Source organism: Colossoma macropomum, unplaced genomic scaffold (assembly GCF_904425465.1).
Source record: "Colossoma macropomum unplaced genomic scaffold, Colossoma_macropomum, whole genome shotgun sequence".
Classification (NCBI taxonomy): domain Eukaryota; kingdom Metazoa; phylum Chordata; class Actinopteri; order Characiformes; family Serrasalmidae; genus Colossoma; species Colossoma macropomum.
The window spans coordinates 14315001-14341484 of NW_023494797.1; the positions used below are offsets into that span (position 1 = coordinate 14315001).

Here is a 26484-nt window from a genome sequence, read left to right on the forward strand (position 1 = left end):
GAAGAGAGGAAAAGAAAGACTTGTAACCTTTGTTTCTGAAGACAGATGTTTTGGTTTGTGTGCAGTGGCTGAGGGGCTCGCTCTTCCCATGCAGGAGAGCTAACCCAGAATTGCTGTGTTACATCAAGTGAACGCTGTTGACACCGCAAGGGAAGCAGTTTCAGTTAAACCACGCTACCTGATTACCGCTGCGCCTCTGGAGACACACCACTGTGGTACAGCCAAGTGCGGTGGAGCACACCTGAGCCCAGCACAGCCAAAGCCCCTCACACTCCGCCCACAAACCTGCACGCGCGCATCAGACGAGCGGATGGAAATATCTCTTGCCATGCATGTTTTTTTTTTTTTTCTTTCTTAACTTACAAAAATATTTACCTTTTCCCCGGAGTAAACAGAATTTAGCTTCAACACAGTGTTTGCTTCGTTAATGTTTGAAAGTCTGACAAGTGTAATGTATGATGTTGCTGGAGTTGTTTATCATTTTTTTGCATTAGGACTCTCTTGTTTAGGGGTGTTTTTTTTTTGCGCAGAGGCTAAAACTGCTGAGTTTAGATATGGTGAAGTGCATGATTCATGTGGACTGTGCGCTCTGCAGTTTTTTTCCTTTAGTTTTCTCTTTTATTAGTTCTTCAACTGCTTGGTAGCTCCTGTCTCTGTCTTTCCCACTGAGAGTCACTGACACTGATGGAAGTGTTGCATCTGGTGAAGATCTGTTAGTGCTCCTGATGTCTCTTAGGAGTTATATAATTATAGTGACAAACTCAAATGGTATCATTTTATTTTAAGGGGGGTTATTAAAGGGCCCATAGCCTGATTTTTCTTGCATTTAGTCTTGAGGTCCACTTGTGACATTGGTAAGAGTTTATGCATGAAAAACAGTCATAATTCATTTTTACATCACAATTTTCTAACCTCTCTTAGAATGAAACAGGCTGTTTTTGTGACTGTGTGTCATATGTAAATACAGTAGAGCTGATTGGCCAATCCTGTATTGTGCCTCATTCAAAAAGCTGTCCACATTAAAACACTTATAAATTCTGTGTGAGTGGTCAGGGCTAAACTGTTGTAGGCTGAAGTGGCAGATGTATGACATCACAAAAGCTATGAATTCAAAATGGGCTGTTTTGGCAGCTTGGTTTCCATATATGGACTGTGTGGGTTGATTTAGTATGTTTACATCAACCTCTTTTATTTAAACAAATTGAGATGAGTTTGGTTTACCATGATATGGGCCCTTTAAGGTATTAAGGCCCTTCTGATTGGTTTATTCACTAAGCTTTATTCATGACCTGCATTAGTGGCCTTTAATATGAAAATCACTATTAATTGCCTTATTATTGGTAATAATTCATAATGAACACTTATAAAGACATACTGAAAATTATTGAAAATGAAGTATGACTTAAATTCACATTGTATTAGTTCATGCATGAAACAGGTATTGACAAGTTTTCAATTCTTTGTTTTTGGCAAGCGACCATGACTAGGTATACAATTTGTGATGCAGATTGATTTATTAAAACCTTAATTAGTCCGATTTAGTGATTTTAGCACTTTAGAATGTGGAACACATCTTGAACCATTAGTGACTTATTAAACTTTTAGCTTAGTAATGAAATAATAAACACCACGTCACTTGACGCTATCTAGAACCTAAAAGAATCAAATACTGCCAGTTATACACTAATAAGATGTGATAATCTTAGGAGGATTCATTCTCAGTAATTTAAACCAGCAGCTCTTAGCAGCGTTTTACTATTTATAGTGTGTTATCACACTAGTAATGCTATTATTTGTCATTTTCAAATAAAACGTAATATGTGTCTAATATGGGCTTTATTGAACAAATAACACAACCTTAATAAACCTGTAATATGGGTTCCTTCAAATAAAATGTTGCCATTCAGATGTTTGAAGCAAGATTTTCGTGACAATAGCAATATCATGATACACCAGAAAAAAGGTTTTGTTTTTGTTTTTTTAAACCCCTGGTTGGTTAATTTATGTACCCCTTTTTAAATGTTTTAAATATGTGTTAAAAGTTGTGAAACGTAGTGGAAAATGCTGAAATCTGCTAACTGAATTGAATTTGTTTGCGAGGCTCACATCTTCTCTTCATTTCTCTCTTTAGGCAAGTCTGAGAGGCCTCCGTTTTCTGCTTATGGGAGAGAACCAGGTGTCTCTGGGTGCCAGGTAAAAACCTCAACTTCTCCATTTTCACTTTTCCTTGTGTTCAACAAGGGCTTTCACTATCAATGTACAGTACTGTGCAAAAGTTTTAGGAACCTCAGAAGCTATTTCTATGGGCAGTCAGAGAACATTGATACAATAAGTAATGGTTTCATGCATGTCGTTGTGTTTGTTCAACCATTTCCAAACCTCTCCTCATGGCAGCCCAGTATTATTTGTAGTTATCATCCATAATTAGTTTGGCTAATTAGTATTTCATTAATTTAAATCAAGTTTGCTGGTGATGGCATTTAACATACTTGTGACGGCCGATGGCTTTGAGAAGAAATCTGCAACCAAACTGTGCACTTAAAAATAGCTCACAGTTATCAATTTAATGTTACTTGTTTATATAATATATGGTGATTTATGGTGATTTAACAAGCAACAACACATTTATTGCCCAGATAAATGATTTTAAATAATGTGTTATTGTTCTTATACTGTGAGAGAGAGCAGCAGGAGAATTTTATGTTTGCATCATCATGCAAACTCCTGATTGATTACTACTGATTTATCTATAAGACAAATTTTAAATGATTTTTTGAGTATTTGTAACAGCCCCGTATTTATTTTATTTGCTTTTCAGTTTTTTTTTCCTGACATGGTCTCAAAAGTTATGACATAATTGAGTACCACTTTACAATAAGTCTACCCGTATACAGGGTTAATGAATGGGCGAAAATTAGTTTCTTAATGTTTGTTAATTAGGCCATAGACACCTTAAAGGGTCTGTATCATGGAAATCTGAATTTTCCTCACTTTTTTATAATTAAAAGAATATTTTTTTTATAATTATTTATATAATAATTTGATGTAGTACTTAAACATTGCTACATTTTGAAACTTTAACTTTCATTCCCCAGTCCATATATTCCATACAGAGAAGCAAAGCTGCAAAAACAGCCTGTTTTGATTTCACTGTTTCTGTGATGTCACAAAAACCAGCACTTGTTCAGCCTAGTTTAGCTCCGCCCAGTCAAAAAGTTATGAGGAGTGTTTTGGCCCAGACTGCTTTTTAAATCAAGCACCATACAGGGCAGCAATCAGATCAGAGGTCATTAACATGTATGAATCTTAATGTCAGACAAAACAAAAACAGCCTGTTCAATTCTAAGGGCTGAGGAGGGGTCGAAAAATGGTCATGTAAAAATGAATTGACTGCTTTTGGTACATTTTCAACTACAAGTACACAGACTAGTTTTCAGCTACACAAATATAGTCAGTGGACCCCAAGCGCAAATATAAGATGCGAGAAAAGTGTCGGGTATGGGCCCTTTAAAAAACATTAAGATGTTATAACACACAAGTCAAAAATTGCAGCAGTGACATGTTGCTTGCCAAATAGTGAGCCCACATTCATCTGTCTAGACTGTTAAAATGTTGCTGGTTGCTGGATCTTGTCTGTACTTTTTCTATATCTTTTTTTGTTTTGTTTTCTCCATCAGCCCATCTCTCAGCTTCATCAGATATTCATGTTCATCAGATGGAACAGGGCACTGTTGCCCTTTTTATTAATATGTTGCTTATTAATTATTTCAATGACCGAATTAATAACCATTAATAAACGAATTTTAAACTATTCATGAATGCTTTATAGGGTTAGTCTTACTGTAAAGTGATACCCATGACTGTCACAGCAAAGCACAGTTTTACCTACATTTCCATTCTTCTTTTCCTCAAATGTGTATTTACAGCTATGTTTGTGTTTAGATTGAGTTGAGAGGTGATAAGATTACAGAGCATATCGAAGGATAGTTGGCTAGCTGACTGTGAGTGAATCTGGAGGAAGGAGTCAGTGGTCTGTCTGCAGTGGGCTGTAGCTGAGGAGTGTCAGTCTGAGCTGGAGAGTCAGTGATTACAGGGCTGAGAGAGAGAGACATGCAATGGAGGAGAGCAGGAACATGACTTTCAGCACCTCCATTAACACACACACAAACACACACACACACACACCACAGACACACACACACACACACAGATGTTCCAAAACAAAGCCAGGATTGTGTGAGAGAACTCTAGTGTGTGTGTCTCTCTTGTGTGTGTGTCTCTCTTGTTCTGTCTCCTCTCCCCATCTCTCTCTCTTCCTTCCTTCTCTTTCTCCTCTCTCTCTCTCTCGTTCTTGCCTTCTCTCTTCTCTCTCTCCCCTCCTCTCTCCCTCTCTATCTCCCTCGTTCTCTCTGCTGACGTCAGGCAGCGCTCTTATGTCACCACATCCCTTTTCCTCTCCCTTGCTCTTCTGCTTTCTGTACAGTGTTATTCTTCTCTCACTCTTCCCTCATCATTCCTTTTCCGCAGTGAAACACTCATTAGATGGTATATTATGCCGTAAGTACTTCTCACCATTCATCAAAACCTCTGCAGAAAGTGTCCTCGGTTTAGTTTTACTGCTTGTGTAAAGGGCCTTATTGGGCCGGTATCCTACTTTTTTTATGTTGAATTCTGCTTATAACACTTCTATGGCATAGTTTAATTTTACCTGGGCATTTTTCAACCTCTCCTCAACCTCTCTTTGTCTATTAGAGGCAAACGGACTGTTTTTGTTACTGTACCTTTAAGACAGATGCATGCAAATGAGCTGTGTTCTGATTGTGCCTCTTTCGCAAAGCAGTTCAGGCAAATACAGTTCGTATGACTCAACGTGAATGAGTGGAAGGCTGAATAGGTGCACATATGTAAATGCATTGATTCTTGTGACATCACAAACATTGAATTCAGATGAGGCCGTTTTGGTTCCTTTGTTGCGCCTTAGTTTTCAGTATAGACTGTTTGGACTGGAGAGTGTACATCCTTTGAAACTTTAAAAATGTGTTCGGGCTAATACACTACTGTACTGTTGCAGTTATCATGGTTTTTCATGATATAGGCCCTTTGAGGCTTGGATTAAGGCTACAGCTTAAAACTAACATTAGCTGAAGGCTAGCTCTTGAGCTTAAGCATAAGGTCACCTTAGCCCTCAACCCTAATGACCCTCACCTAACCTCCAACCGATCCCTACACCAGTCACAAGCACAACTTCACACGCACGGGTGCTTCTAAGCGCTGCCTGTGCAAGCATGCGGTTACATGCGAGTGAATGGCGCTAGTCAGAGCAAGTGAAAACACTGCGGGCTCTCCGGAGCAGTTGCTTCATTCATAAAAGAGCTTTTTGAAAGGGAATGCCAGTTCAGACATTTTTGGTGTGGGAACTGGGGAATTTATGCTGGCCTGCAGCTGCACACATCAGAGCCTGGCACACACTCAGTTTGTCTAGTCGCTGAAGAAAAACAGGAAGGCCAAAAAAGCCGTTTTTTCCCTTAGTGAATGTGGGAAGAATGCAGGCTGCGGGGCAGCTATATTAATATTGTAAAAGCCTGCCAGCTAATACCACCAAGGCAGGGTGTGCTTAGAAACAGGCCAAGATCAGGTGCCAGGCTTATGAAGGCCAGTTCACACCAAAAACGTTTCTGAAGTGTTCGTTTCATATGACTGACAGGACAGATTTGCCTGAATGTGTGTCTTAAAGGGCCTCTGTCATGGGAAAAACAACTTTTTCCCACTTTTCTGAAGTAGTTTATCCATACAGTCACGTAATGGAAACTGTGCTGCACATTTTGAATTTGTGATGTCACGAAAACCAATGCATTTACGTATTTACACCTATTCGGCCTACAACAGTATAACCCTGTCCATTTACATTAGTGTGAAGTTAGGAGTGTTTTAGTCTAAACTGCTTTTTAAATGAGGCACAATTCAAGGCAGCCAATTAGAGCAGAGCTCATTTACATATATCAATCACAGCAATAAACAGCCTGTTTAATTCTAAAGCATAAATGGTCGTGTAAAAATGAATTACAACTGTTTTTAGTACACAAGTGGACCTCAAAGGAACAAAATAAAGACAAGAAAACTGTATATGAGCCCTTTAAGTCGGTTCAAGCGTGAGCCCTTTTTACACACTGAGTCTAGATTTGCATAAGTGAAGTATAAACACCTTAGAGGTCCATTCAAATCACGCCCTCTCACTTTGCAAACTATATTTACAATCACAAGCAAATTCAGCGATTTAACCTAGTTGCTAAGCAGATACTGTACTCTTCTAGCTGCATCTGAAGGCCAACTTTAGCTTGTGACACGAGAGCTTGTGATTATGATTTTGTTGCAGTAAACATATCTGCTGTTTGTGCGGACACGTTTTAATACTGTTTTAAAACAAGTCAGATTGAAGCCTTTTGTAATGTCTTTGTTATTCCAAGCCATGCTGAGGCTGGCAGTGGTGTATGCTGTGAGAGAATGGCATTGCAGTAAATGACTGGTTGTGGAATTAACAGGCAAAGATGCACATGAAGGGTTTTATTGATTTTATTAAGGCCAGTTAAGTTGCCAGTCAGTCAAAATGATGCTTGAGTGCGACTCAAGTCTGAGTCGCAAACTCAAGCATCCATCTTTTGCATTATATACATTACGCATACAGGTATCTAATCTTTTCATTTTTTGAATATCGCTGCTGTCGGAACAAAACCTCATACCTCCAAAATGGTAACTTGCATGCTTTGCTTTTAATGTAAAAGTCTTTGTAATCAGATTTTTTTTCAAACTAATTTTGGGCCGTTTCTTTGGTCCATTCATTATAAAATTTACACACAATGTAAAGGAAAAAGGCATTTTCAAATTTTGTCAAAAACTGAAAATTGGCAAAACTGGAGATACAAAGTTTTGTTCTGGCAGCAGCGATATGCTATTGAATATTATCTCAAATATTTGAATATTCCATAAGAATGAGAAAAACTTCTTTTGTTGCAATTATGTGGTATCTGGCACCAGGACGTTAGTAGCAGATCCTGTAAGTCCTGTCAGTTGTGAGGTGGAGCCACCGTGGATCAGACTTGTTGTTCCAGCATCCCCCAGATGCCAGACTGGATTGGGATGTGGGGAAGTGCCAGAGCAGCACCCTGAACTTTTCATCATGTTCCTCAAACCATTCCTGAACAATGTGTGCAGTGTGCCAGGATACATTATCCGGCTGAAAGGTCACTGCCATCGAGGAATACCATTAGCGTGAAGGGTTGTACCTGGTCTGCAGTGATGTTTAGGTAGGTGGCATGGGTCAAATTGATGTCCATGTGAATGCCTGGGCTCCCAGCATGGTTTCCCAGCAGAACATTGCCCAGAGCATCACATTCTCGTCCTCCAGCTTGTCTTCTTACCATGATGCATCCCGGTGCCATCACTTCCCCAGGTAAACGGCACAGACGTACCAGCTGTCCATATGCTGTAAAAGCAAATGGAACTCATTGGACCAAGAGATGTTGCTTCAGGGCCCAGTACCGCTGCTTGTGTGCTCATTGTAGGCACTTTAAGCAGTGGACAGGGGTTAGCAGGGGCGCTCTGAATGTTCTGCGACTATGCAGCACCTCATGCAGCAGCTGGGGGTCCAACACCCTGTCACCAGTTCATGGTTTGTCCTTCCTCAGACCACTGTTGGTAGATACTCACCACTGCTACCCGGGAGCAACCAACAAACCCTGCTGTTTTTGGTGATGCTCCGACCCAATCATCTGGCCGTAACAATTTGGCCCTTGTCAAAGTCGCTCAGGTCTTCACGGCCGCCCATTTCTCCCACATCCAACACGTTGACTATATGAGAACCAACTGTTCGCTTGTCGTCTAATATAACCCAGACGCTGACATGCTCCGTTGTTACAAGATAATCAATGTTATTTGCTTCATCTCTGAGTGCTCGTAATGTTTTGGCTCTTCGGTGTATGTTTAAACTTCCACACAGTGCAAAGACCACCATGCACACACAAGGCAAAGTGCAGAAGACAACATCCACCATAACATTCCCGTTCAGTGGTGTGTGGGATTTGAGTTGTAGTAGTTTTGTGGTTAAATGTTTTTGTGAAGCAAATCAGATGCATAATAACCAGTCAGGTTAAATATGGAGTGTGTGCAAAACGTAATAAGAAAATGTGTTTTTTGTTGATGGCCTGGGATGGAAAAGGCTTAAAGGCAGCAACAGTGTGTCAGATGTTTGACAGAGGTGGAAATCAGTTGCAGGATTTTTCCCCAAATCTAAGCAGCCTGTTGTTTATGAGCTTTGTCATCATGCACAGCCAGGGTGCTCCACACAGCAAGGTATTATTGCATCATTTGAGCATGATGTAGATTTGGATGTATAAATGAGCCACATATTCAAACTGTTCCAGCCAGCTGAGCCCCTGTGTTCAACAGAATCTGCAGCTTGTAGCTCTAACCCGGTTTTCCTTTTGTCTTTAAAGTGACAAATCTGCATATTGATGACATTTAAGTTAATATTTGAGGTCAACATTATGTGAAATCTTGTATTTCACCCTGTAGATCTTTGTTTATGTATGCATCTGTCTAAAATAAGCATGCACTTTCAGAATAGCGCTGACACTCTCACAACTCGCCTGCTTACGTAATCTATACAACTGCAGCAGGTGTGCACTGTGTGTTTCTCAGCAAGGCGTTGGGTGAAGGTCCTATCAGTTTGTTTTGATCATAATTTCCATCTTTTTTTTTTTAATGGGTCATCACCCTTTTTTATGATAAAGGAGTTAGTCACATGACACTTATGTTGTTGTGTTAAAAACCTCAAAGGAAAATAATAGAATTACAGAAGCCTTGGGAACAAAAGCAGCCTGATCAAGTATGAGTGTTGGTGAGGATGTGGGATGCGGTTGCCGTGGCTGGTTGCCGGGTGCTGAAGGTAAATGCTGGGCTGGGCCTGTATCCCGTGAGGAGGATTAGACTGATTAATGCTGCAGGATGCGGCTGACAGATGAGTGCTATTATCCCACAAATCTGTCTGACATTTCACCGAAGATGGCGATCGTTCAGATGGGAGGAGGGTTTGAGGAGAAGCTGGATGAATCTGCAGATTATATGTTAAGGGTGGGCGGGATGATATGTTATCATTATTGTGATATATTAGTCATGATGCACTCTTTGGCTTGTTGCAGTTATTGTGTGTGTTTTACTGGCCAGTTGCATGTTTCATAGGGAAAATAGAGATTGAGTAATTTAAACTGGGGAATCTGAAAACACTAACTCCACTGTCAAAATTAAAACTGAGTAAGAAGGAGCTGATTGAATATTGACTCATTACGCCTTTTTTTGATTCAGTTTTTCATCCCAGTCCTCATTACATTGAATAATGTTATTATACGTATATTATACTATTAAAGCATGCAGAGTTTGAATTTATTGTATTTTTAAAATGTGGCACTTCTGCTTATCAAACTTAAAAAAAAAATAAATATTGTAAACAAATTGCGTATCATGAAATTGTCTTAAAGTATCATGACATCATATGTTTGCCATATTGCCCACCACTATTTCAGCTTTTTTTGGCACTGCTATTCTGCTACTGTGTTGTTTTAGTTCCAGCTAAGCCTGTCACAGTTATTACATCAAGTAATGATAATTATTTCAACTGACTGCAGTTACTTAACACATTTGTTAACTGTCCCAGTCATATCTGTAGGTTGCAACAGTGTTCATTTTTGTGTTAATCACCAATTGTGTTGAGGCAATTTCATGCAAATAAAACAAAGCAGAAAACATTTTTGGGGTCTTTTGAAAACAACACAAATTCCAACCTCTGACTGGTTCTATAACTGCAGTGCGTAGTGATGTTTACTTGATGTTAATAACACCTTTAGAGGGCAGCGATGAGTTATGTTTGTTTATTTGCGCTCAGTCTGTCATTTGCAAACTACTGTGTCGACAGCTAGAAAGCAAGATAGCTAATCAGCCAATTTAGTCTTGTGTTTTAATAATTACATACAATGAAAGATGAAAAAAAACAAACTGTTAATTACAATTTTTTATATGGCAGTTAATCATTAGCTGAAATTTGTGACAGGCCTAGTTCCACCTTGTTGGCAAAGATCAGAAAAACTAAATACTGTGGTAATAAATGAGGTGATTTTAAGTAAGGCAATATTACGTTCTTCATATTGTCCACCTATATTAGGCCCTTAAGATGTAGAAATGAATGTGTACAGTTGTTTGCACACGTTCCAAAATGCCTTCTCTGTAACTGCTAACATTGCCCAATAATTCAATTTTATTGAGTCCCTAATCATCTCAGTGTTGGATTTTTCTTTTCTGCTCTCTGCCTAAATCAAAGATTATGGGTTTAGTTTCATAAAAAGCGCAACTTCCCTTTATGTAATCTTTAAATAGGATTTGACTAATTTCAAATCTCCATAATCAACAGCAGTAAACCGTGGTCTCGCTGGAATTTCAGAATCTCTAATTCTTTTAGATTAGTCCTCTGTTGGTCTTTCATCTGACCCCAGCGGCCTCTTCCCCCGTCTCGTGGCTAAAAACGAGAAGCTAATATCGCTGTGAGGATTTAATATCATTGAACAAAGGCAACACTAGTCAGTCTGTTGTGCCATGTCAATGTCAGCGCGGCAGGCTCGGTGACAGCCTGTCACTTTGGAGAGCCTGTTTCCCCCCTTATTTCTCCTGCAGTTAAGGAGAGGCTGCCCTGATTCTCACACGAGTTGATGGCCTTCAATTTAATCTGCTAAAATCAGGAATCGGGCTATTCTTGGGCACAGACACAGTGGGTCTGCCATCGCGGCCCCATGGGGAGTTTGATTACGACTTCTATCTGACTTTGATTTGGAATTAGTAGATAATTCCTCTGTACAGCGTGCCGCAGCGTACATGTGACACTGAGGCGTTAAGTTGTTTTAGCACAGCACACATAATGAGGCAGCATTTCCTAGTACAAGATCATTCTTTTCGCCTCCACATGGTTTAACTATTTAATTAACAGTTCAGTTTCATTATGTTTTCTTTTTCTAATGTTCTGCTTTGCTTATGTAGTTGTCTTTGCATTTTCATTGTGATGAAGGTGTGTAATATATTGTTTAATTGTTATCGTGATATTGGCTTTCGCAGTGCTGATATTGCAAATGACTGCAATATGCAAATTAGCCCTCTAAACAATCGTTCAATGTTTTTACTGTGTGCTGGGAACATCCTGACCAACCACATTTCTAGATAGGTTTCTGTGGGTCCTTCGATGAATAAAGGTATTCACATAATCCAACAAATGTAAAGCATAATGGTCAGAAAAATTACTTGAAGGATGTCTACATAACACATTCAGAACATCTTGCACAATCACTTCATAGCATGTTCATTAATGTTTAAATCCACATTTATAAAGTATACGTTTTACATGATATTAATATGGACTACTATGTAATTTTCATGCATTTTTCAGAATAAGAGTTCTCATTTCTTATTTAAAAAAAAGTGTATTATGTTCAGGAATATTCCTCAGCCAAAATAAAAATGACCGCCCTTTATCCCTTTGGTCATTAAGTGCTTTGACACTGAGGCATGTTTCACCTATACTTTAAATTTCTTTTTAATTATCTGTTCTTTCTTAAGCATTTGTTGCTGTGCATGTCACTTTACTACATGGACAGTAAATGCAAAGGAACAATCATTTGACTGAATCTTAGTGTGGTGGTGTGCCTACGTGTCAAAGTAATTAATGACCAAAGGGGTAAAACAAGGTCATTTTTATTTTGGCTGTCTAGAAATAAGATGCTACTGAAAGTAGTATAGTTTTTCAAAATACAATAATGTCTCATAGTAGTCCATATTAATATCATGTAAAACATTTAAGATTTTTGAATGTTGATCATGTTACGAAGTGTTTATGTAAGGTGTTATGAATGTGTTATGTAGACACCCTTTAAATAAAGTGTTACAGAAATAATGCAGGTCACTTTAAATGTCACATCAAAAATTTGTTTTATGTTTAATTGTGTGTAGTTGATTGTAAAAAATTACGTATTAATATAATATTCAATATTCAAGGCCTGTGACAATATTCAACCAGTTTCAAATGCATTGTCTTTATACAAAACCATCGTGACTGTCCAGTATATATGGACATATCAGGGCTGTCAAAGTTAACACGTTCATTTTATGCAGCCCTAGCCTGTCCATACACTCTGTCACATGACTGCGTCTGCCCCTCCTTATTCATCTCCCAACCCTTGCAACTCTACTCTTAAACCCCACAAACGATTAGGCTAATTGGGCCACAGCTCTAATTGGCCTCTTAACCCAGTTTGCTGAGGGCAGGTCGTTCGAGTGGATTTCAGTTAAGGATGCGGCGGCTTCAGGGAGGCCGTCCACCAAAGCAGGAGTTTCTATGTTAATCTCCTGCTTATCAGACACAGCTTTTGGGCCGCGCCACTGTCCTGTCTCCCCCCCTGCGTAATTGGCTCGCAGGCTGAGGGTTAGTGGCCCTGTCAGGTTCGTGGGCTCTGTAGCGGGCGTTTTGTCGAGTTAAGCCAGTGTGTTTTTCGGAGGAACCGACAGCCTCTGAGATCAGACAGATGGTTTAATGAGGCTTTAGCTGGTCAGCCCTCCGTCCCCCCTCCTCTCGTCTTACGTACACACAGACACGTTGGTTTTTATACAAACAAAGGACGTAGGGACGTTCATGTTTTATGTAAGTATTGATTTGTAAAATGTCCCAAATGTATTATGTATAAATGTGGAAATATTTATAAATAATAATAATATCCCTCTCAACTCACAGGTATGTGAAATATTCTGTATGTATTACATATACCTAAGTATAACTAACATGTAGTGTGTGTATGTGTGTGTGTTCATTCATTCATTTATTTATTTATGTCGTCGCTGTCAGATCAGAACTCCATGTGTCCAAAAAGCAGTTTTACGGGAGAAGAAATTGTAATTTTTAATAACAGTTAATGTAGCAAGATTTTATTCTTAATGAGTTTGGAACATGTAATTGGTCCATTTATCATGAAATTTTGATGCATTTTAAAGGACAACTGTTTTTTTTTTGTTTAAATTATCAAAACAAATGAAAAATACCAAAAAACGAAAATACAAGGCTTTGTTTTAAAACGTCATATATATATATATATATATATATATATATATATATATATATATATATATACACACACACACACAGTTGTCTATGGGCTGTTTGCCTCGACCCAGATTAACTTCACTCCTAGACTAAAAAGATTTGTCAGCGTTTAATATTATGGTATAGTCCTAAACTAGGCTTAATCCATGTTCTTGAACCAGTTACAAACGTAATAATGAACCTCAGTAACAATCTAATCTCTAATCTGAACCTCAGTAACAAAATAAATTGTTTTTCTCTTTAAGTTAGTCCTGTTTTCTTACAAAGTCAAGACATGTTTGTCTTGAAAATGCACACAAACAAGCATGCGCACACACACGCAGCACCTAACTCCCTCAGTAGCTCTTCCTCGTCAGTGCTGCTTTAAGTGACTGTGTCCCAGGCTGTGTGAGGATGTGCCTTGAGGCCCCGATCAGCCCTGATCAATAACAGTTCACCACCAGCCTCAGCACAGGCAATCGCTAGGTCAGACTGATTGGATCGATTTCTCCTTGGACTTAACTGAGCCTGCTGACACTGTCACATCAATTACTGCACACTTGTGTGCACCAGAGGGGATAAGAAACACTGAGGGGGTAAAAAAAAACACAAAAAAAAAGGCGTCTTGTTTTTGAGGAATCCGAGATGTTGCATGTTTTTGTTTCATCATGCACATTAAACTATAACGTGGGATCCTGTGAAGCTGTAATTCTTACATATAATTTAATATTGAGGTCTTACATCAAAGACTGTTTCTTGAGAGGAAGTGGTACATTTGGTACATATGAAGGCATTAGACTGTACTGTTTGCTACTGATATAAAAAACATACTGTTGATACAGTCGTATGCAGAAGTTTGGGCTCCCCTGTCAAATGACATGTTTTGTAGTTTTTCTCAGTGAAATAAGTGAACACATCCTCTACAGAGAACTCGCTTCTGCACATTTTAATGCTCACTTTTTATTTATTTGCTGAGTTTAATATGTTGGGAAAAAGTAAAACCCAAAATATGAATAGTCATAACTTTAGCACAGGTCAGTTTTTATGTTTCTTTCACAAATTCAGCATATAAACAGAGATTGTGTGAAAGACAATCTTAAATCTTTTATCTTATGTGATTAAGATGTACAGAAGTGTGTTAGCGTGTTCTCTGTAGAGGATGTGTTAACTTAAACCAACAAAGCATGTCATTTGACCAGGGACGTCCAAACTTTTGCGTACAGCTGTATGCTGTAAATCTATCCTTCCCTGAAGTGGCTGACTTAATTGGCTAAAGAGTATACTGACCTGGCCCAGGTTTTACAGTGCAGTTCCATTTTTTCTGTTTTCTGTTTGATAAGTCCTCTCTTTTCCCCTGCAGTCCACTCTGCGGTCAGACATGGGAATGGCCAGTCCAGGACCTGTGACCACGGCTGGGAAATCGCCTGCTCCTTTCTACTCCTTCACCGGCTCCAATCCACGAAGACGCTCTCTGCAGGACTCCTCTCCTCTGGGTGCGTATTTGTCTGCCAAATTTCAGGAAGTTAGTGGTTTGTAGAGTCTGATGCCATTGGGATGGTGGTAATAGAGAACGCTATTAAAAACAGGTTTTTGTCTCAGTCCTACTGTAGTATAGTGGAATTATGAACGCTGATATGGCTTGGCACACGTACAGCCCAGTGTGGTTTTAAACCACTGACTACACAGATATAACAGAGAAAGCTCAACTCCACTTCTTATGGGTTCTTTCGAAGTGTTTTTGAATGCCTTAATGTTATTTTATCTCTCCTCAGATCCTCACCAAACAAAGAAAGTACGCAAGGTTCCCCCTGGCCTGCCATCATCCGTGAGTGGAGCTTCATTTTATCTGCCTGCTTTTCCTCTGATATAAAAATAGCTGCTAATACACACACAAACGCGCACACACATACTTAATGAAAGCTGTTGAAGCCTCAGCCCTTGGATTCACTTTGTTTTTCGCCTCTTCAAAGTCATCCTCTGCCTCGGTGGTAGCAGCAAGTGTCCTGTATGTATGTGCACATTAGACCTTGAGATATTTGTCTGAACTAAGCAGGAAGTGGTTGTTCCTGTTGGGTTTGATCAGGTTCGGGCTCGGATTAGGTTCAGATTTTATGTTCTGGGTTCGGGTCTCACACCTTTGATAACCTTAAGCCTGCTTTCAGCCCCTCTTTAGTTTTTCTTCTTCCTCGCTACTTCTAGTTCCTTAAAGGGTAATTCTGCTGATATTTTTTTTTTTTTTTCAATTTTCTGCATGATTCGGTTTCTGTAATGTAAACAAAGTCCTTCAGAGTCTTTTAATGTGAAATGGTTCAGTGTAGAGAAACTTGCCAGTTTCTCTACAGTGAAGGTGATAGGAACCTGGGTTTGTGATGTGCACAACACAGATATAGCCATTTTATTTATTATCCAAAATTACCAATTGACCCACATCTGTCTTCTGAGTTTTTAAATGTAATGTTGATTATGGCCAATAGTGGTAAATCCATTCTTTGGGACTATGGCCACCACAGTGAACAATTCTGACTCTAACTTTCTCTAGAACGGAGCATTTCACATCAAACTAGAGGTCTGCACTCCCGCTGGACCTGCTGGACCCGTGGGACCCGCCACAATAGTGCGGGGCTAATTTTCAGTGCTGTGTGCGGGAGTGGGTGGGTAACCAGCCGACTGCAGGTGGGAGCAGGATGAAGCACTCATGAAGAGAAATCCCGCAAATTAATGAATAGCCCAAATGAAGTAGAACAATCACTGAATCATATATATAAATTATATAAATTGACAACTGTAAGACAGTTTTTGCGACACAAGCGATCAAGTGAACACGCAAACACGCAAATTCTTGTAGCTTGCAGAGATGGCAGAGCCTTCGGTCTGACGGCTTCAGTCCACAGCTGCCTAGCAAAATACCAAAATTAACCATTTTGTGGTTTAATTCCTGCTTTGGATTTACTGGGAATAAAAGGTGTTCAGTGAAGTTACTTTACAGGAAGCCTGATGACCATGACTACCATGTTACTTCAGCAGGGACAAATTATTCCATTTTTCTCCGGGAGTTGGAGGCAGCGGGATGAAATCTTGCGGGAGCAGGCGGGAATGGGACTCCCACGCAGGTCTTTACCTCAGACCACTCCGAATGACTTTGTTTACATCTTAACCATTTAATTATGCAAAATTTTTGACAAATCTTACATGGAATTTTTCCTGGAGATTTTTACATCGCAGTGGATTCAGTTGGCTGTATTTTGGTTGTTTGCAGCAACAAGTTGCACAAGCTTATCATGAGTAAACATGCTTATCCAGGCTAAAAACATTTGCCATGTTGTTTGAAGGCATTGATTGATAAACACATTGGTTATAGTGGAATTTAAACTTCATTTTGGGTAGCTGATAATTCATTATGCATTTTGTTGATATGTTGATTGCTGTCAGTGTTGCTAACTTAACAGGCTCTATCATTAGCAGTGTGGGTGTAGGAATGTTTTGATCTCCGGCTGATGGTGGAGTTTAAGTCAGTCTTGGACAGAATTTTGGTGAGGTACAGTCAGATTCGGACAGAATGTCTTTTGGCTGTATTTGGGTTCTCATTAGGACGCAACTGATGTAAGTTGACTGATATTGACAGCCTGCAGTTTTACAAGTATTAACAAAAATATTGCTGATAATTAGCAACTTTCTTTCAGTCTCGGTTTTGTCGGTATTTAAAATTGCAATTAGTACAGACTGAACTGGAGAAATCTGAACACAAATCATCATTTCTTTATTACAAAACCGATGTATCCAGACATAACCTTTACTGTGAGAATAGTGTTTATAATCAAGAGAACTAAGGGGAAAAAAATAGGTTAGAGACCAATAATCTAAAGAATTCTGGGTAGCTACACCCACAGTGCTGCAGTATTTTTGTTGTTTGTTAATATTTATATTGAGTTTCTGGTGTTCACTGGAGTTTTATAAAGTGTGACCATTGAGGAGTGATAAACATATCAGTCTGTAAGCACTGTTTTACTAAACCTATTAGAGTACACAATTAAAAAAAGATCAAATTATATCAGCCAGTCATCAGAATTTTTAGCCCCCTAAAATCTGTATTGGTGTCGGCCACAGAGTTTTCATATTGATCGAACACTTGTATTTGTTCTAATCTTAGTGCTGTGGGTTGACCTGTACTTGGTCAGTGAATTTTCTCTATGTTTCGTTTTTGAATCAAAATTTCAGGCCTGAATTAAAGCTCTGCTGTGCGTGCACCAGTGCTTTGCTAACAGGCCCTGTTGTTTTGGTGTGAGTGTATAGCAGGAGTGAGGTGCGTAGGTAGGCAGGGCCGGTTGATTGATTTGTGGGGCCGCCGTGGCCTCCTCTCGCTCAGGGTCCCGCGGGAGCCGGGGCTCGGGGCCTCGAGCTGTCACGGCCCATCCCCACCGCTGCTCTTTTGATGTTTAATTAGTCATTATGTAGCCTGAACAGGAGGACAGACAGAGATTAATAGCGACGGATCGGGAGAAGTTTCCATGGGTGATAATCCCGGCGGAGCGGAGCGGCGGCCATTAAGGATGCAGAGGAAGTGCGGAGCCTCAGCTTGCGTCCGCCTGCACCGGCCCGCCTCACGCCCACCCGCCTCATTAATATGCATCAATCACGCAGTCAGCTGCTGATTGTGAGGAAGCCGGAGTTAAAGCCCCGGCCTTAAAAGTCTCTGGAGCTGGTACTAGCGAAGATTTCTTCTAAAGCAACTGAGTTTGTCGGAGAATCCCTGCGCTTTTGTAGAGGGGATTCTTTCCCTTCTAGAACAAAAAGGTGCTTTGATGACGGTGGGATTTGCTTTAGGGAGGCTTCGATAAAAACGCCTGCCGCAACATCGCCCCGCTTAGGGAAAAAAATTAAATATGGAGTCGTCTGTGGGACATAAAAGGAGTTTGTGTGTTCTTTTTTTTCTGTCTCCGCAAAATTTGTGTTTGAATACTGGTTCATGCGGAATTGAGAGCGAGTACAGGGCATCATGGGAGAGCATGCAGCATTTTCGCTGCTTATGCAAGTGAATAAGTGGGTAAAGAAGGCAGGGGGGTGTGGTGGTGGGTGGGGGGTAGAGATTGGTTGCCTTGCGGGGTACATCTCTTTGTTGTGTAAATGGACGTTAGGCTTTTATTTGTCAGTGCTTAACACATGGGCGCAGGTGCACTTGTGTGACTCATAACTCAAAGCAGCCCAATTCAGAACGGGGCAAAGCAGTGACATGGCAGTGGGATAAAATACAGCAGCACTGTGTGGCTCTCTACTCGATGGTGATAAGACAGTGGGGCTTGCCATATTCTCACTTTCACAAGAGCTGGGTGGGGGTTTGGAGGGTAGAGAGATGCGAGTGAAGATGTTATGTGGAGAGTATAGAGGTACAGACAGATGGAGATGTGTGAGGTAGAGGTGTGAATAAAGATGGCACTATACCACTTTTATCACTCTTTACTGATACTGATATTGAAACCTGCAGTTGATGCCAATGCCGAGTCTATTTTCTTTGTTTTAAAAACTACTAAGCTTTCAAACAAGGTTTTTAATTAAGCCGCTTCACTTCACCAAATGAACCCTCGTTTGATTAAGACGCGTGCATGCCGCCATTGGCAGCAGCAAAGTAAAGTCTGAGATCTACTTAAGTCTGAGATCTGCTTTGTTATCATGGCAACTTCAGTTAAGACTGAAGTTAGGACAGAAGCCATTACAGAACAACAGTTCTTAAGTCTATAATCTTAAATTATTTCCAGATAAGAAAACGGTATTACAGAAACATACTAAGTTGCCAAAATGTCCTAAATATTTTCTTAACTTTTAGATAAACCCCAGAGTGTCTTAACTTCTGTTTAATCATCTGTTTCTATTGTTTTATGCAGTGTCAGGCAGCACAGTTCACTATAAGTAGCACAATGACGTTACATTTTTCTACACTAAAAAACGGTGTTTTGTCTTGAGTTTTTTCTTTTTAGTCTTACAGTGTTTAAAAGCCCCAGACACTGCAGACTCGATCTCCACCTTACTACCTTTGTGTGTTATTGTTGATGAAAACTCCTCAGATAAAATATTGCAGTGATGGTGGTGAATAATGAGGAGACAGAGCTGATCGTGTGTCTGTTTATTAGGAGGAATAACGTTTGTGCACTCAGCTAAAGCGTTTGGGAAATGGAGACTGAAACCGTGGAGCGGCAACGCTCTGATACACAGCACGAAGCTCTGAAACAATATTCTTAACTTTCAGTTTAACACGCTTTCGTTTTATTTGACTTTCTTTACACCAGTAATGGCAGCTAACGTTAGCTGTCTGACTAACTAACGCTAACTTGATTACATGTTTACATTTCAGCTGTGCCTGTATGGTCGGTTGCTAGGTAACAGACACAGCGGTTGGTTGTCGACTTCTTAACTTGAGATAAGATGCTGTAAGATAATATAAAATTCTAAAATTAGGATAAGATTTGCTTATGTAATACGAATTTGTGAAAATCTTATCTTGACCTGTCAGATTTTAAGACGAAACGATAAGAATTTTCTATAATACGGCCCCAGAGCTTTCTGTATGCTAACGTGTTTTCTATCACTGTTTAAAAGATTCACAAGGCTTCCTTTCTTGTTGGATACAACAACAAATTTTTACCAAAATTTCTACCAAACAATTTTGGTAGATCACTTTCTTTACTACGTTCTTTATCAAAATAAACACAACAGCAGCTTTCAGAAATTGCATTATTGGTGGAAAGAGAGTTCACAGAACTGCAGAAATAAACCCAGTTGTTGTGAAGACACATGCGTACCTATGTGTAGGAGCAGAAACAGCCTGGGAAACAATAACAAAAATACCCAGTGTAAGGTTGGTTGATATGGCCAAAATGTAACATCATAGTACTTGAAATTTTCATGATATATGTTTCACAGTGTTAAAGAAGAAACAAAAACTTGAGCAGAAAGAATGAATCCAATTCTTTCACAAATCTGTCCAGAAACAGTAGAGAATTGCTAAGTAAAGTAAATTGCAGGGAGAGTGTTTAAGTAGTTTCAATGTGGTATAAAAATCTATAAAATATAGTTTTAAAGCTTAGTAGGTTTTAAAAGAAAATATTGTGTCAGAATTGGACGATACTCAAGGTTTCTGTAGTGGTCTGAACCCTTATAAATGCTCTTTGTTTTATAATTGGTCTTTTTTAGCAATGATGTATTCAGGGAATAATGATAATAATAAGATGACGATGAAGGAGCTATATTAGTAAAGCACCTTTCGCTCAGTGTCAAAAATATGGTAAAATTACATACTAGAAGAAACCTAAAACAATAAAACAATCAACTGTTATTAATGGTAAAAGGATAATAGAATACAGTAATAAAATGAGAATAAACAGCATCAATAATGGAAATAATAAAAAAGAATAGCAATAATAAAAACTAGGCCAAAACACAGAAGTTTGTAAAAATGTCTGTAGCTGTTTCGTGAGATTTTGTTCCCGAAGTGGCCGATCTAATCTCAATGGGTAGATCATTTATCATGATAGTGATATCGCTCTCTCCTACTTCAGCCAGAGACCACAAATTGTTAATGCCGTTTTTGTCAGATTTTTCCAACAATTTCAAAAACGTCTTTGAAGCATTAGGTTGTGGGTTTATCGGTCTCTCTCCATTCGAGTAGACAGGAGCCTGATCTTATATGAGTGGAAATAACTGCCCGAAGGCGTTGCCAAGACAGTGAGCGAGCTGCTTTTAAGAGCTTGTGAAGATGTTATGGGGAGAGTTGGAGAGCTGCGAGTAGTGGTGTGGTGAGCTTCCAGCCTGTATTTGAAGTGTCCTCTGATGCAGAAGGAATCTGGCTGTTTGAAGGCGCTGCCGAGCAGGCGCACCTGCAGAGCCATGCTGGGTTGCCGGGGCAGCTGTGTGTGCGAGTGTGCATGCGCGAGCGCAGTCTGCAGGGTACCTGTACGGCGGGAATGCAGCTGCGGATGCCTGAGAAAGCTTTTTGCTTGTGTAAGCACCAGGGCCCCACTAGAGGCCTGAATAGCTGCTTGATAAACAAAATGAACACAATGCGTCCCATCATTATTCCCTCCACAGGGAATGCACTCTTATTTATCCCTCCCCTCCCCGCACTTACACCACCCCTTCCTAGCTCACCTAAAAATACCTTAACCATTTACATTTTAGCCGCCATCCAGGTTTTGTAAGGGGCGGCGTGGCGTTTCTGTATGAATGCAAATATTTATGGAATAACATCCGCGCTGCGCTCGAGAGCCGAGGCCGTATTTTAAGATGTAAAGCCTATCAGGAAGATGCAGCGGCAGATTGAGAATGCACAAATGTTTATAACCCTGTTTGGGTCATGTAAAGGGTGGGGGGAGGTGAACACGTTTTAACCCTTTCATGTGTTGCTTCAGAATCTCCTGTGGAGCTGGTAGTGGCATCTAGTAATCCATAAGAATGAGTACATTAACTTCTTACTGGATAAGTTGTTGAGTATTAAACATATTTCCGGCTGCATCTGTTAATAACTTCTGTAATTGGTTTAAATATAGATTCTTTTTTAATTAATTGAGTCCTCTGTTCCTTCTTTAGTTTCTCTCCACATGCTACAACCATCACCTAAGTTCTGTAATTTGTGCAACAAGCAGTTTCTTTATGATGCAAAGAATCAATAGAAGCTATATCGCCCCTACACTTCCTGTAGTGTATTGCAGTCTGGTGGAATGACTGTGCATCATACGAACGTCATAGAGCACACGTCAACAACAAAAATCCACTTAAGCATTTTTAGGTAGTAGAGTAGGTAGTCAACTTTGAAGCGTTAGGTTCTGGTCTCTCTCCATTGGAGTAGACGGGAGCCTGAACTTAAATCAAAGTCAAAGTTTATTTATATAGTGCTTTTTACAACAGGTGTTGTCACAAAGCAGCTTTACAGAAAAATCGGGGTCCAAGACCCCATGAGCTTCGCCAGTGGCGACAGTGCCAAGGAAAAACTCCCTAAGAGCAAGAGGAAGAAACCTTGAGAGGAACCAAGACAAGTAGTAGTAGTAGCAGCGCCAGCAGCTCTCGCATTAAACTTGGCCTACTCAATATACGATCCCTGGCACCCAAAGCAGTGATTGTAAATGAAATAATAACTGATATGCAACTTAATGCGCTGTGTCTCACAGAGACGTGGGTCAAACTGGGTGAATATTTAGCTCTAAACGAATCTACGCCAGGTTTCATTTTATCACAACCCGTGTATCAGTGGTCGAGGTGGTGGTCTAGCTACGATCTATAATGCAAACATAGGCATCACTCAAATTACAGGCCATGAAGCAAACTCCTTTGAAGTCCTGAGTCTTAAAGTCGCCAGCCCCTGTCCTGCCTCTAAATCGAATAACTTTGTATTAACTACAATCTATCGTCGCCCGGGCCCTTACTCTGAGTTTCTTGAAGAGTTTGCAGAGATTCTTACGAGAATAGCTATCTCTGCGGATAAAGCTCTGATAGTAGGAGATTTTAACATTCATTTTGAGAACACTTAAGACCCTTTAAAATAGCTTTTGAAGCACTTCTGCTATGGGCTGTACTCAAAAAGTGATGGGGCCTACACACCGCTGCAACCATACCTTAGATTTAGTACTATCCATGGGAATCAGGATAGAAAACTTAATAACTATCCCTCAGAATTAATGCATCTCTGCTCTTATATGAGTGGAAATAACTGCCCGGAGTTGGTGTCCCTGGACTTATTCGTCATATCATTTAAAAGGCAAAATTTTTGTTTTCCTGGAAACTTCCATCAAAGCATAGTGCCTCTTGCTCAGCCTCTAACACTTATTCTGATTTTTGGCCATATCACCAGCACCAATGGCCAGGAAAAAAGTAATATTAATCGAGATAATATTAATCGAGCGCCGATTTAGTATCAAGTATCATTTTCAGACAAATATCAACAGAAAAGGCTGATATTGGAGGAAAATGATCCAATCCCATAACAAATCTGGCTTGAAACCCCACTCATTCGCACAGTGTCGCACAATGTTGTTTGCCACAGTGGCCCCAAAAAGTATTTGGACAGTTTAAACCATTTAGCCATTGGTAAACTCTAACGAAGTTCTGTAGGTTACGTCATCATTTTTTTTTAACAAATAGTTCAGAGAAAACCACTTTTAGCACAACGTCACACTAAAATGTGTCGGCACCGTGACATTCCACATGTGAATATGTTAAATACATAAATCTATCTATCTATCTATCTATCTATCTATCTATCCATCTATCTCTACTTATGTATATATCTCTCTGTCCCTCCCTATCTATCTATCTATCTATCTATCTATCTGTCTATCTATCTATCTATCTATCTATATCAACAGCATTATTATTATTATTATTTTTTTTTTCTTTTATTCATTTTCAAAGTGAATCACACTGTTTCGTGATTTTGCATCTGTAAAGTAAGGGATAGTTGTACATTTTACAATAATATTCTGAGCTGATGTTTTATATTAGAGATAATTTGACTTGAATGTACAAATACTTCAATAAATATAAGAATATAAAAATATATTAAAAAAGGAAGCGTAAAAAGGCATTTTGGATGCAAACCTGCCATCTGCAAAGTATCTGCTCAAACACGATCTGAAACACCAGCTGTCCTTTGAAAGGTTTTGAAGTGTTTTGTTTAAAGTTGCTGCGTTTGAAAATGATTCAAATACATTTTATTATACAAATTGGTCCAGAAACGATATCTACCGCTTGTTGCTCAAGCTCCAATTCGGCACATGATAGACACTCACATTTATTTCCATGAGACGGAAGGATGTCGTCGTCAAGAGTGCTTTGTCTAGTGTGTGAGTCTTGTCTGCGTTTGCTCGGTTAGGGTGCGTTCCACTGTGTCGACCAACAACAGGTCGCAAGCAATACATGTGGTGCAGGGTGAGCAGTACAGTGATTCAGAGGTCTTGGAAGTCGTGTTGTTCCCATTTGGCTTCAGAGACCATTGACATGTTTTGCTTGGATATCTGTGACGATAAGGAATGATAATGAGTTATGGTTTCTGATTCATTGAGTATGCTAGCATAGTGGCGGTGCAAAATCAGGTCTGTGTGTAGAGAGGCTGCTAATAGGAGAGAATGGCAGCAAATGTGTGCTGCGGTTAGTCAGTCAGCAGCAGCGGCTGCTGCGGCGCTGTCGGGCAGCTGTTTGGACACCTGTGCTGAAGGACCCGGCCTGTCTGTCTTCTCTGTCTGCCTGACAGGCGCTCTGTAACAGAGAGAGGGAGAGATAGAGAGGCTGCCCCATGGCTGTGGGCGAGAGACATTTTCTTGTGGGATATTCATGCATGACTGTGAGGCCATAGCTGCTGTGTAAATAGCCAGGCTTTTTTTAAGCGCCCTTGTCACGGGCGTGACGGGTTGATGTGACAGCGCCTGAGCCAGCACGGTTACGATGGGCCGGAGGAGAGGAGCGAGAGCGGGAGAGTGAGAAAGAGAGAGAGAGAGCAGAGGCGGAGCGGAGGGGGCGATCAAGTTCCTTCGGGGACTTTTTGCAAGCGAGAACCCTGGCTGTGAATGACAAAGAAGATTGTCATTCCCATTTGACATATCACTCAGAAGTAGGGCCGGACGATATGACGATGGGTTATTGATTATGGTGATAAATTACATCACGATACGTTTTTCTGAGTACATGGTGGGTATGGTCAGTACTTCTATAACAACACTGAACAACAGCGTCTCATAAAAAAGACCAGTTATAGAGAGCCTGTAAACAACAACAACCAATGTAGAGTTACTGTATAATAACAAGTAGCTGATTGGACCTCAGCCTGTTACATCATCTTATTTTTTTTATCTATTTTGTGCCAGTTGTTTGATTTTTTTTTCCTCCTATTGCTCCTTTATTGCTTAGTTTTTATTATTAAATGTTGTCTGTTTCTTAGTTTTTATTATAACACTTATAAAAAGTTCTTCAAGAGTTCTTTAGTAAAGATAGTGGTTTTATAGAACCATGGCAAGTCGAAGAACCATTTCAATGTTTTAATGGTTCTTTGCATGGCTAAATGGTTCTTCTCTATGATGGAGAAACTGTTGTATATGTTTATTTAAAGAACCATTTTAAAAAAGTGATGTAAAGCAGTCATTCTCAAATCACACTTTTTTGCTGTTGCGAGTTGGTTTGGAACAAAAATCTGGGCCATTTGGGGTCCCTGGGGACTGGTTTGAGAGCCACTGCTGTGTAGCTTCAAAAACGGTTCCACTATTTACATTTATGGAGTTTGGAAGACGCTTTTATCACAGTCATGACATTTTAGCAGAGGATTGATTGAATAGTCAGTTAATTAATTGCCATGTAAATAGTTGTAGTTAACAATGTCTTTTTTCAGTTGTATTCCACTGTTAAAGTACTAACCTAAAGTGACCAGCTATCTTGCTCTCTAGCTGTCAAAACTGTCTCCCAACTGATAACAGAAACAGCTCAAGCTCGAAAAAACAAACATCACTCAACGCTGCCCTCTAAAGATGTTATAGCACCAGTCAGAAGTTAGCGGTGTTGTTATTTTCATAAGACCCATAAAGTGTCTCGGTAGATGTGTTTTTTAGTTTCTTGTATTTACATACATTTGCTTCAACTGATAAAATGCACCTAATTAATTTCTATTTGTTGTGATGTAAAAACATGATTGTGGAAGCTAAGAAATGAAGAAAAGTAACTGCAGGCTAGATAAATCATGAGATCAGCTCAAACGATAGTGATCAGGCGATTATGTAAGAATTGCAACTGATCTAGATCTTATCCAGAGCGATTTACAGATCTAATTATGTTACTGAGGTAGACGAATGTAGCGTTTGGAGTCTTGCCCAGGTACTCTTATTGATGTAACATGGTTTATTGTTACAAGACAAAGAATCTCTTTTTGACTCTTCATAGAACCCTTTTTGTTAAGAGTGCTCATAGATTCCATAGCCCTGTTTATAAGTAGATCACTGCTGTTTCACTGGTGCATTTTGTTCATTCTGACTTGTTCCAAAACCACAGGAAAAAGATCAGTATTATGAAGTATATGTGGACCATTCTGCCAGATTAGTTCAAACTACAGTCCCACAGTAAAAATAAAAACTATGCTAAAAGCTATAAAAGTATTCAGACCTTAGATATTTACAAGGATTATGTTATGATCTATTAAACCCAATACAATATTCGACATAGTAATAAGCTAAAAACTTACAAAATCATTATTTTTAAGGTACTTTCTACTGGAAGGTGGCAGTCCCGAACCCTAACCCCTAAATTTACACTTGTGAAATGAATTCTTAATCTTTTTACATGTTGCTTTTAAAATGTTTTTA

The 26484-nt window shown here is 39.6% G+C and overlaps 1 protein-coding gene across 3 annotated transcripts in view; it reads left to right on the plus strand.

Moving 5' to 3' along the window:
• Nucleotides 1-26484, plus strand: part of tcf12 (transcription factor 12) — a 190871-nt gene that overhangs the window by 109325 nt on the left and 55062 nt on the right. For all 3 annotated transcript variants that reach the window (XM_036584376.1, XM_036584373.1, XM_036584374.1), the window contains 3 exons: nt 2132-2193; nt 14523-14655; nt 14935-14987. In XM_036584376.1, coding sequence (XP_036440269.1) covers nt 2132-2193; nt 14523-14655; nt 14935-14987 — 248 coding nt within the window. The remainder of the gene's footprint in view (nt 1-2131; nt 2194-14522; nt 14656-14934; nt 14988-26484) is intronic.